This window comes from Falco punctatus (assembly GCF_963210335.1).
Source record: "Falco punctatus genome assembly, chromosome: 4".
Classification (NCBI taxonomy): domain Eukaryota; kingdom Metazoa; phylum Chordata; class Aves; order Falconiformes; family Falconidae; genus Falco; species Falco punctatus.
Genome location: NC_137583.1, coordinates 106,545,598 through 106,558,716, shown reverse-complemented (window position 1 = coordinate 106,558,716; position 13,119 = coordinate 106,545,598). Strand labels below are relative to the sequence as shown.

Below are 13,119 nucleotides of genomic sequence, written 5' to 3'. Positions count from 1 at the left end.
AAAATTGCTCAAATAACATCTGAGAGCCTGTTTCAACAGTGAGAGCCTATAGTTATTAGAAGCAGGAGTAGCAAAAAGAAAATTTTCTTGAAAATTCAGAACGGTACTTTGTTCTTGTCTGTATAATGTTAACTTTAGAAAGCTAAAATCTTTGACAAAACCACAAGAAGGAAACTGGTCGCTTGTTTTGTTTTGTTTTTAATGGTTAGGGGGAGGATGGAAGACAGACCAGTGGAAAAAGTAGCCAAAGGATATAGGTCATTAACCCCCTGAAAAGGTGATCTGTCACTGGGCATGTTCCTTTTATTGGTTCCCAAAATTAAGCAGCAGTGCAAATACATCCTCCTAGATATTATTATGTTAGAAATTCAAAGCAGAAAAATCTTGGTATAGATTAAGGACATGAAAATACATAGGTGGCATATACCTCAAAGGGCATAGTCACTTCCATTGAATGTAAAATGTTAAAAAGCTAAAAATTATTTAAAATGTTAAATATTGGAAGAGTGTAAAAATTTTTAAAAATATATATGCAAAATATGACCATGTCTTCCAGTGTTATTTTCATAGCACAGCAATATTTTTACGAACATGATTTTTAAATAGCTTTTCATGACTTTCCTGTAGTGTCAAAATCCTAGTGTGGATGCTGTTATATGGGTTTAACACATTTGTTGTCAGGCTACTTTAGTGCCTTTATTTCATAGATTCTTAGAGCTATGAACGTGATGTCGTAAGAGGAGCATTTTCCTCTCTGTGATTAAAAATGGGCTGATGCTAACAACAGTGAGAATTCAGCCTCTAAGATTCATGAATGAGAACCAAGAATGGAGAAGGCAAGAGGATCAGTATTTCAAAAGAAACACAAAGAGAAAGGCTGTGACAGGCAGGGCAGATGTAATTAAGTCTGTGGTCATGTAGTTGTTGTCTTTTTATAGTCGTAATGAATAACATCAAGATCAGAAGTAATCTTAGCTTGCTGAATACACGGCATTGTTTTGTGAGCCTCTTCATTACTGGAACAGCATTAACCAGCAGCACAATGACAGTGAATAAGAATTTTGTTAGTAAATAATACAAGACAGTTCATGTACCACATGCTGCTTTTGAAGAGGCTAGATGTTTTTGTTAAAACTCTGAAAGGTGAAAGCTAAGAGTTTATAAAACTGATGCTTAAGACTGAAATCTTTGTTGCAGAGACCTTTGCTGGTCAGATCACAAAGCCGTAAGACACATGACAAAGCTAGGTGTAGTCTGATGGTGAAGGTAGTCGGTTCTGGAGCCGTCTTACTGTGAGTCTGCATCAGTATTTTGCTTTAGATAAGGAGTGCAGTTTTAAAGAGAATCAAAAAGTTATTCTTACTAATTGTGCTAGGATTCATGGCAGTCCTGGGCACGTGAGCTGGATTCCCTCAGATGAAACTAAACCAGGGGAGCTGCTCCAAGTACTAACAGCTGTTCCGTGCACAGAACCAGGCTAGAGTTGGTCTGAAACAACCTCCTCACAGCTCTAAAATACGTAGAGGAATGATGTTTTCTCTTCAGCACCATCTGTTCCTTTCTATATGCTTATTCGTATTTGCAGTACTATGTCCTCATGTATACAAAGATTTAACCTACCTGTCCGGCAGAAAAGCATTGCTTTTCAATCAGAATTCACCCAACATAAGAAGAAATAATTTGCCAGATTCAGCTCCCTCCTCATTCTATTTAATCTGTTCCTTATTTATCCTCTTCTTGCCCCAGCATTTACAAAAGTTACTCCATCAACAGGACCCTCTGTTTAAATAAGTGCAAGGACTACATTAGAAAAAAAAAAGAAAAAAAAAAAGCATTAGTTCTTGCCTGTATATCAGTACATCATATTTCATCATGCTTTTTAAAAAACCTAATTGCTGCATTGGAAGAAATGCATCTGTATGATTGAATTATTGTTTTGTCTCATTTCTTTTTTCTCTCTCTTTTTCAGAATGTTTTTGTAGATAAACCAGCATTTCCAGAATACAAAGTTTCAGATGCAAAAAAATCCAAATTCATACTGTTGCATTTTAGCACTTTTAAAGCTGGCTGGGACTGGCTTATATTACTGGCAACGTTTTATGTTGCTGTGACTGTACCTTACAATGTTTGCTTTATCGGCCACGATGAGCTGTCTACAACTCGAAGCACAACTGTCAGTGACATTGCGGTGGAAATCCTTTTTATCATCGGTAAGATATGTTTGGGGGTCGTTTGGGACCTTCTTTTTGACATTTAAGGTTTTCACAGAATGTATCATCACAGAAAAGGAAATCATCATCGCTTTCATGATTTCAAAGAAAATCAATTGTAACTGTATAGTTTAAGATTTTATCTGAACTTTAGATCACCTTTTTTGAAAAGAAAAAACTTTAAATTGATTCAGGTAGTCCTGCTGTTACTCAAAAGGGACTTTTGACCTCAAGGAATGTTGAAAACCACTGCTTCACCCTGTGGATGCCTAAAACCTTTCCAGTGTAGGGATATACCCTGGAATTACTATAGTGTGTTCATAATGCACTTATTTTTTTCTATTACCTTTCACAAACAATTAGAAGACACATTGACTGATAGCTGAAAATCACCAGATTTTGAAAACTAATGACATAAGTCTGAAACTCATACTGCAATAACACAAATGTACAATATCAATATGCTATACAGACAAGTGGAATAGAATTTAAGAGGTTGTAGCTTGTCATCTGGTCCGCTCTCTAAACTTTTTATTTCAATTACCCATTTAATTCTTATACCTTTAAATAATTAAAAAGAAGACAAGCTCATATCTAGTAGTGGCCTTGTAGCAAAGCAATTTCTTTTTTTATATTATCTTTTTTTCAATTTCTTTGTGAATATAGAAAAGAATCCCTGACTAGATTCACACAGGTTTTTCCTTGGCTTTGATGTCATAATACCACTCAGTGCTGTCACACTGACAAACCATAACTCAGATCTGTTGATAAAATGCAGGTGGCAAAGGTATTATTTTAAAGAAATAAGCAAAGTTGAATATGTCTTTCTTGAATAAAAAAAGGCTTAGGACAAGTTATAAGAGAGAAAGAAAATTAACGAAAGTATAAAATCATCCTCAGATTTGAAACTTGTTTTCTACTTTTCATTATTTTTTCCTGAAAAAGTGTAGCTTAAATCATACATTAAAAGCAGTGTTATGATCTTCTCTAAGAGAACTAATCTGAAAATTCTTAAACACTAAGCAACAACTCAGAATGTCTTTAGTTTAACAGATGTTTTTCTTACAAAAATTTTGAAAAGTTTGTTCCATTTCACTGACAGCTTTACTGTAGAGGGTTAGACTAGTAGGTGATGTGGCTGATGGAAGAATCAGAAGTTATGATGGATAAATATTTGTTTTTTCCTCCTTTGGACACTGTTTTGTCATTAGGTTTAAGATCTGATTTTCCCCTTTTATGCTGTTAGATCTTGGTGGACACTCCTGTTAATGCAAGCAATTCATATTCGATAATACTCAAGCACTACAGTAAGAAACCTATATTTTGCAATGCAGATTATCAAGGACCGTCTTTTGTCTTGTGTAAAAAGAGCAAGGTTACAACTCTAGTCAGCCATAAATGATGCCGCATTCCATTTTAAGGAATACAAAATGAATAATTCCACTTGATCTACCTAGGCATCTTTGTAAAAACCAGCAGATTCAAGGTTATGATGTTTTGCTAATGGTTGTATCCTTCACCCTACATTAGTGAAGATAACTGGTTTGTGTTATGAATGTGTTTATTAGAATATGAGCACAAAGAAGTATAGTGTGTATCTAGCTGATTTGCATGCTGTAGTATTCATTTGAAGCAAGACAGATGGTGCACTGCTCAGTGCTACTTTTCTGTTTATATCTTTTGTTGGAAACATGGACGTATCAGTGAATCAAAAGCAAAGGTATCTCTATGATCAACTGATTATCTGGGTAAGAAAATTAAAAGGAAGATGATTTTCTGTAAATTTTACTTCATATTTTTTCTTGGACTTTTAAGTCTATCATGCAGGAAATCAAACTATGATTGTAACTAAATACATTCAAAGTATAGAAAGTACTAGAAAAGGCTTCTTTGCCTAGTTATGTCACCGGTAACCACAAACACTGTACTGCAGCACACCAATGTTCCTCCCCCGTAGTTTCAATAATGGCTCAATTTTGCCCAAAATAATTGTTCCTAAACTTATTGTATATTTTTAAATTTGTGGCTCTGGGAAAACATTTATGGAACATTTTCAGTACATTCTCATACTGCATTTAAAGCTCTGCAGTGAATTTAAAGAAACCAGTGTGTTTATAGCCACCTCTCAATGGTCCCTTGTCTGTTAAAATGTTGAATTAAAATGTCTCAGAATATGTGTAACTATATTGAAAGTAGTAAGATTGACAGCACACATAAATTTAAGCATAAATTTCAGGACACTGTTGCACTGTGGCTCTGCCAAGTATGTCTTTGATGGATGATCTATGTGCTCTGAGAAAAGTCAATGAGAAGCATTGAGTAAAGCTTTTTATGACACTGGTGCCTCAGAAAGTCAGTGGGGAGATCTGTCTGAGATGGGGCCTTCAGCTATTTTACGGGTCTGTAATAGTGGATTGAGGTATCACAACTCTACAACGGTGAATTGGAGAAAAAGGGTCTATCTGCTTTGGTTTTATTCAAGTTTCTCAGAGCATAGAATAATGTTCCTTTCATACATAACTTGCATAAACTCTTACTTGGACTTGGCAAGGTCTTTGGTTTTAGCTAGGTTATCAAAGGGAAAGAAGGTATGACAACAACAAGGAGAGATGTCTGCGCATCAGTTCAAGGGACATAATAGGGTAGAGGCTAAGGGCTTCCTTTAAGAAGAAAAGTTTGCACAAATCTAGTGGCTAAAAAAAATTTTTTTAGGCTCATCCAATTTGTGAGCCAGTATATGCTTTAGCATGACAAAAATACATATGGCAGTGTTCTCCTGACTCAGGGTAATTATAAGTGAGAGTGTTAATGTGAATTAGATTATTTATGATAAAAGAACACATCTAACTAGAGGTTTAACTGCTTTAGTCTTTAAAATTCTCTAAAACATATACAGAAGATAAACAATAATAATAACCCATTTTATGATGTCTTTGGGGAAAAGGTAGGAGAGGGAACATAATTAAGGCTTCTCAAATTAAGTTAAAATTATTTTTCATTTGATGTTTCTTGTATGTGCTAGTGCTTTGATAACTTGTGTGATGTGATGTTTGAGTGTACCTTCAGATCTCTTTTCCTCTGTAATGTGTGCAAACCTTCTCTAACATCCCCTTGTACATAAATTTTTTGCTTCCTCTATCCAAAGACAGTGTAAAACTAGATTAGTTTTTAGAATATTTTGACTGGTTTATGTGTCCTAAAATCGTAAAGAGGTGGAGAAAAAAAGCTTTTTAACATTAGTGTACTTAAGCAAGCATATAAAAAATTATCCTAGAAAGCATTTCAGCTGGTGAGTGATATTACCTGATTTATTGCACTATTTACTTCAACATTTATGCCCCTTAACTTTGTAGGCAGTAGCTGGGTCCTTCATTTGTAGACAAGTATGTCTAGATAGCTAAAGTTTAAAATTTCTAAGAAGCATAATGGATCTTGGCTGCTTCTCAATCATATTTGTGAAGTTTTCTCTCTTTTGGAGAAAAAAAACCTGGGAGAATCTCTCTCCAAGTTCATTCCATTTTATTAGTAATAACCTACTGATTGTATAACTTTCCGTTCCACAACAGCTAGTATAGTGCTTTCCTTTCTGCAACAGCTTTATTCTAGGTTTTAGGTATTGTCTTTCTTTTTATTTTTCCATTTTTAAAACATTATTGAACACCTTAACTGAAGAAAGTAACATTACTGAAAGAATTATCAATACTTGATTGCTAAATGCTCAAACTCACTCACAGGACTATTTGAACAGAGTGTCTTCAACAGGCGTTATGATCAATGGATTGTTCAGAGAAAATATGCATAGGCTTTCAGGGTTATGGTAGTGCATTATTTGCTGAATAAGATCAAAGCTGTCTGAGTGTTCTGTCCTCTAAGGTGGCCAAGAACTATAGAGAGAAGAGCTATAAAGATAAATGACCATTTACTTTTGGATCATTCAGTTTCTGTTGGAAGATGGAGAACCCTGGATACTAATTATAGCTGTAAAATTAAATTCTATATCAACATAGTAGCAACAGTAATTTTAAGAATTTTGCCTACCTGTGGGGAAAAAAAATCCTCAACATAGCCATCCCTTCCCCCACTCTCCACAGGCACAGAGTTGTTTACCTATGGCTTGCACTTCCAAGGGCGAAAATTAATCATGGTTACTAAGATTGCTTCTTTTTGCATTTGCATCTCTCCATCTTGTTAAATATCATTTAACGAAGTGTTTTACCAGCAACTTCAGTTTTTAAAAGCTGAGTCTTTAGAAGCCCTGAATCTGCAATTTGTGTTGCATGATACTGTAGATCAGAGAGATTTGTTAGTCCATTAGTGTCTATCACAAATGTAATTGACTCAAAATCTTTTCAAAACTGTCTTAAATCATATGAAGCCCTAGAGTGTCAGATGTTCAATATGTAGAGTTTTAAAAATATGGTACAAACCCAGTAGAAATTCATATAATTGTTCATAATTTACAGAGTCATTCAAGTGTGCATATTATTGTTCTGAAAATAATATATGTCAAAATTTGTTGGAATCAGATGAGATAGTATTAAATGCTATAGATTTTATGAGGTCACTTTAGATTAGAAGGTTAGTTTTCTTTTTTGTCTCATGATCTTTTTCATTTTTATAATGATTATAATTTCATATCTTTCAAGTGCAGAGAAGGTCCCGTGAAACAATATTTGTGTCTGGGGAACCTCACATCTAAGAGGACTGGTGAATTTTGAAAGAAAATGGCAGTGTTTTGAAACTTATTTTAGAAAGTGTGCTTTCAGACCCTAATATGCTAAAATTCAGGTAGATGCCAAGGTAGTGGCTTGAATTTATCTCTGATAATTTATCTCTGAGCATCGAATGGTCTCATGCATGAGTACATATCAAAACATGAAACCGGATAGAGTGACATTGTTCATACACCCAATATTAGGGACAAAGGTCATAAAAAATTGTTCATGGACTGCGGATTACCTAGTAATATAACTGAACAGTAAAAACTGCTTATGTTGAAAAGCAGTAATAAATTCCCTAAAGCTTCTCACTCAAAGAATCAAACTGAAATTGGCAAGACCCCTGTGTTAGACATTTTTCCAGTGGCCTTCCTTACATACCCTTGTAAGGAGAACAGATCCTACTCTGCACACAAGATGCTGTTTCCAAGCACATCCACCTGAACATAAAGGAGACAAACATAAGCCACAGTAATTTAGAAGTGATCATTTCCATGCAAATATTTCTGTATCTTCAGGTAGATAAACATGAAAGTTTTGATAGTGGCAGCACCCTGCAAATTTGAGTTGTATTGGCTCTGCTGTCTCCTCCTCTTTGTTTGCAGAGGCGCAATGTCATTGTCACACATCTCTAGCCAGGTTCTCATAGGATGAAAAAATATATGCTGGTAGATCTAACCAACATTTTAAGAAATTGCTGCCCCAGACTGTTGCTTGCTACTCCTGAAGTTGTGAGATACGTTACAGTTAAGACAACAAAACTGCCTATCTGAGCATTCCTGCTTTTCCTGGGCCCAAAATGAATGATGTTGACTTAAACTACTTGTGCGTTGGTTACAAGAAGGGGTCCTTATGTATTGTGCTATGTACCATCAAACTTAAAGGTAAAATCCAAGAAACAAGTACTTAAAGAAATACTGAACAGGCTCTATTCTGAAATCTGACTTTGTGAAAGAATATTTAAAACAAAGCAAGTGGATTATGAAGGATAAAGGTCCTTTAAAATACACATGAAAGATGATGTGCATCTCCCAAATATGGGATGAAATACACAACATTTACCATATGCAATTCCTTACTGTTCTGGGGAGAGCTCTGTAGGCAACTTATAGCCAGGTCAAGATATTCTGCATCTGTGCTTCTGGCAAATAAAGTCATTGTTCCACTTCTCAGCTGTCCTAAATGAATCTCTGCAGACATATTATTTTTCTTTCCTACTTATTCCGCAATGAGACTTGCAACGTTGGAATGACAAGCTTCTGAGCACTTAAGAGTGCTAAGAGCACTTAAGAACTGACTCTTCATCTTTTTTTGTCTAAGCTGGGGTGCTACTGTAAATAAAAAAAAAAAAAAAAAAAAAAGAGCAGCAGTGTGATAATTCATTTGTTTCACCTATAGTCAATTTGGACATTGAAAAATGCTGTAGTAATATACAGTCATACAGAGTATGACTGACTTGCATTATAACTACAACCAGACAAAGTTTGTATTTAGGTTTACTATCCTATAACAGGATGGTAAAACAACACTGTATTTTTCAATAAATTAAAGTCTTTTCATTAAACACCTAGGTAATTTCCAAGGAAATGCTTAGATGCTTAATAGTTGACCATATTTTTTGTGAGCTTGCATGTGGTCTTTTTCACAGTTTTTTAATGATTTCTGGGTAATGTCTATGTGAATTGTTGTCAACCTGCATGAGGTAATTTATGAGAAAAAATTTTCAGGCTTTCACCTTGGAATTGGTCAAAAAAATTTAAGTGCACGAAGAAGTTGCCCCTTTGTTCACTGAATGTTTTACTTGCTCAATCTTTTCATTGTCTCCAGCATTTCTGTAAAGTGAACGGTGTTCATGAAATACCTAAACACATTTGCTTCATGCACATTGAATTTAGTGAAAAGTTAAGAAGCCATATGATTGATATTTCTTCAGTCTTTGGAATTGCTTCTTTCTGCCATATTTCTGCAGGTTCTATTAAGAAAATTACTCATGTAGAAACGTTCACACTTCTGCAGTCACAAATACTAGCTTCTTTTAAAAGCAGAGCTAGCAGTTCATTTTTCAGACATATTTTTAGTTCTTTGCTTTTCTTTCAAGACTCAAAAGTCTGTATCTTCCTTTCTAGAAAAGTCAATATAATATATTTCACTCCTCAATGTGTTCATGGATTGAGTCTGTTTTTAAAAGATAGAGCATAGTTTATACAAAAGTAAATCTTTCCAGTGTTTAGTATGTTATTGTAAAGGTCATGGTATGTGATGCTTTTCTGGCATACCAGATACTGTAGAACTGAAATTAGCTGATCCCTGTTTAACACCCTTCAGTTAAGGAGGGCAACTTGATAAGGTGAACCCAAAAGGCTGAGAATTAAGGAAGCAGAGAAAAGAATGTGACTTTTTATTTTTAAGTTTGTGGTCTTTTGTTCAGTTTCATGATGTTGGAATTTGAATTCATTGGCACTCAGCACAGTAACGAGTTGCAATTAAAACTCCTGTTTTAACACTGGTGTGCTGGTCCTTCTGTGTGTTCCAGCATGCCCACAGTAATGGGTACAGCAGCCTTAGCATCTGGCAGAGTGTTCCATGCTAGTGCATTAACACTGACCATACTATGCTCCTGGAGGGAGTGACTTTTTTTACCACAATAGCCATTCAAACCATTAATGCCTTCAGAATTCAGGTTTTTGTGTTAATGAATAATTTACCCAAGTAAAACTGTATTTCCACTTGGGTATGACTTCCCATTACCTTCCACTGTAAGAACAAAGAGTAAGGAAGAACAAACCAGTCTGTCAGTTACAGACGGATTTTGGGAATCAGTTCTGCTATGATCCGTCATACCTGAGAATGGATCTTGCTCCATTAAACCCACTAAAAATGTTGTCAGTTTGTCAAACTGTAATGGAGCAAGGCTGAGAACATATGTCAGAGCACTGCCTTAGAACAGGGCCCGTGCCACTCCTCATGTGCTGTGCAAGCATCTTGGTGTCCAATCCTAAATAAAGTCTTTTCACTAGAGAAATTTGACTGGTAAAACAACTTAGTGTATTAATGGTGATTTTAGCAGAAAGCCTATGAATTATATTAATTCCACATTTTTTCAGACGTCCATCATATCACATTACATCACACGTCCTTGTGCTGAGGATTTTAAGAATGTGTAAGTTTATATTTCCATTGTTCATCTGACTGCTGGTCACCCAGCTAAAGTCACAAGACCTCTAGAAAAGGTTTTCTTTGGATGGAGGTGTAATGTGTCTCTGAAATGAGGTTCCCAACCTCTGTGACTGCCCACACAAACCAAACAGGGTTGTTTCCCCAATATTCTGAAGTACTAATGGCCAGGAGAAATCATTACTGGGAGTTGCACTTAAGCTAAAACAGGAGGGAGAGGAATACTTGATAGCCAAATTTTACCATTTTAAATATACTGTTAATTAAGGACTAATTATAATCCTTTTACATAATTTTCTTTAATGATCATGCTCCTCAATAAGACTGTATTTTCTGTTGAAGCTGTGGAAGAGAACAGATTTTTCTGTTTAATAAAATGCCATCCTGGTGGTACAGTGGTGGCTTTTGATATTCCTTTTCAGATTTCAAGTCTGTTGGGACCTACACTTTGTCTGTTGGAATACTTCTTTTCTTTAATTTCTAGCAGTATAAAATCTAGCCTGGCTTCTTGCTTCTCACTGTTCTCAGGTCAACATAATACATCTGAGATTTCAGTTATATGTAGTTTTACATAACCTTTCAGTTCATAAAGATCCTGATAAGAAAGAAAAATTGTGACCATCTAAGTTCAATCTTAAATATAAAACATTACATTTAATCCAGCTATTAGTATTAATTCCAATAAACTGTGTTTGGCTAAAGCATGTTTTCCTGAAAGACATCAGCTCTTCTTCAAAGACCTCAGAGAACAGAGAATCCACAAGTCCATTCATCTATGGCTTGTAAATGGCATATTTCTTTTTTGTATTTTTTTCATCAGCCTGCAGAAGTGACATCTTTTCAAGTGTTTAGTACTACTAGTTTAACACATTACTACCTGCTGATTCTTAGTTAGGATACACTGGATTGTTATTTACCGTCTGATATAATACAACCATGCTTTGCTGCTCCATTCCAAAATTACACAAGAAAGCTATATTGAATACATCTTTTTTTTCCTCAAGATTATTAATCATAATGGGATGCCACCAGTACAAAGGAACTAAAGTTGCATATTGGTGTTTCTTTCCTAATGCTTTATTATTATCTAAATACTAAATTATTTCCTAATACTTATTATTATCTAAAACCTTAATTTTCCTTCATCCTGGCTATCAGTGTTTTCTTTCCTTTCCAAAACAGGTCTAGCTTTTCTTGTCGAATTTTCTGTAGTTTATATTGATGGTTGCTTAGTTCACTGTTATACCTTTCTTAAAGAGGAAAAAAAAATATTTTTCCTTCAGCAGCTGCAACAAGCTGTTATAAAGGCTTATTATTTTGTTATATATTATTGTAAATATATATTTTGTTATATATTAAGTATTTACTATTTAAACCCCCTACATTTTGGTTTTACATTACTTAATCTCTGCTGGTTTTTGCCTTGTACACTTTATTTGACTTCATAATAGCTCAGGTTCCTAAGCAACAGGTGTAAAATAAGCATTACTTTCCTTTCCTATATAAAATCAATACCATCTCTCTCACCTTATCATGTCAGCATCTAAAAGAAAATCATCAAGTCAACTGTGGTAGTAGACAGTTTCATGGGATATGTGGAGTTGAAAAATCATGCTTCCATTTGAATATACTGTTTCTAGATTTACTAGGAACACCTAGGTTTATAGCAGAAGTAGAATAGAAAAAATAAGAGTTTATATAGGGACAGATAAATTGTTCTTCAAGCAATATAGCACTAATATTTCCTGGAATCTTTCCGAAAAGCTCTCTGGCCATATTCTAATACCATTATCCATGTATAATTAAATAAAATTGGCTCAGATAATCAGATAGATCAAAGAGCTTGGACTTTGGGGAAAGCATTGCTAGCTAAAGACAATCAATGTAAAATCACATAAAGAAAGATGAGAAAATAAAAGAAAAAGGAGAAGAGCCAGTCATACCATCTAGGAGGGGGAGGTGGTGTAGGAAACTGTCTGGTCTGAAAATCAATGGGGTTAATATTCCTAAATCATCTAGGTCTCAAGCGCAGGATTGAATTACTGTAGTCTAATAAAAAATCATGCATCACCCAATGCCCTGGTTACTGCTTGCATGTATACTACTTGCCCTAAAGGTGCAGGATTTTTCAACTTTATTTAGTATGCAGTAAAAAAGAGGTAAACTCAGTTATATTACCTAGCATTTGCTGCAGCCTAAAGGGTGCCATGACAGTTATGGAATCATCTGACTAATCCTAAATTGTTATTCTGCTGTAGCTTGTTCATGTGTCTAATCACAGCAGGGTTTATTTAAAAAAAATCAAGCCTAAAAAAAAATAATGTTGGCACAGGCAGGTCAACTGCCTCAGGTAAAATAATCCTGTTTATGGTTAAAAAGGTTCAGCTGGCCATCAGATAAGTTTTAACCTCTGGATTATCTCTATTTTTACTTCTTTTTTTTAACAGAAAAAAAAATAATGAGATTATGCAAAACAAGTATCATGCTTTTGAAACTGGAAAAGGGGTATTATTCTGGAAAACATCTTAAGGATTAATCGGATAGCTTGATGAATGTCAGTTTATGGTTTTCACTCTGTTTATGACATTTAGGATTGCAACCTTCATTATGCACTAAGTAGAACCTCAGTTTTTGTAATGTAATCTTTTTTTTCCCTTTGTTGAGTACCGGTTTAAATTGGTGTTTTCATGCCATTCACTGAGTGGATGTGTCTGTGAATGAATGTAAGCACGAAAGAAATCTAGAAAGGGATGGCTTGGTAAAGGACGCGGCATGTTCTACAGAGCTTTAGTTCAAGAGAAGTCACCAAACAGTTCCAAAACCCTACAGACTTACAGACTTACTCAGACTACTCCCAACTCATTTATGCCCATCTATGAAATAAGTTGCCTTTTCATAGGAACTGAACATTGCTAGGGTGTGGATTTTCACACTGCAAGCTTGTGAAAAAGAAAATGGTCACAAATAGGTAAGTAAAAGCCATTAGAACACTCAAATAAGGAAAGGAATAAGTCAGA

At 35.0% G+C, this 13,119-nt stretch overlaps 1 protein-coding gene across 2 annotated transcripts in view; it reads left to right on the top strand.

Annotated features, from left to right (window-relative positions):
* The window catches only part of KCNH8 (potassium voltage-gated channel subfamily H member 8), a 200,870-nt gene that overhangs the window by 96,734 nt on the left and 91,017 nt on the right, over positions 1-13,119 (top strand). For both annotated transcript variants that reach the window (XM_080384929.1, XM_080384928.1), the window contains exon 5: positions 1,970-2,210. In XM_080384929.1, the coding sequence (XP_080241055.1) occupies positions 1,970-2,210 (241 nt within the window). The remainder of the gene's footprint in view (positions 1-1,969; positions 2,211-13,119) is intronic.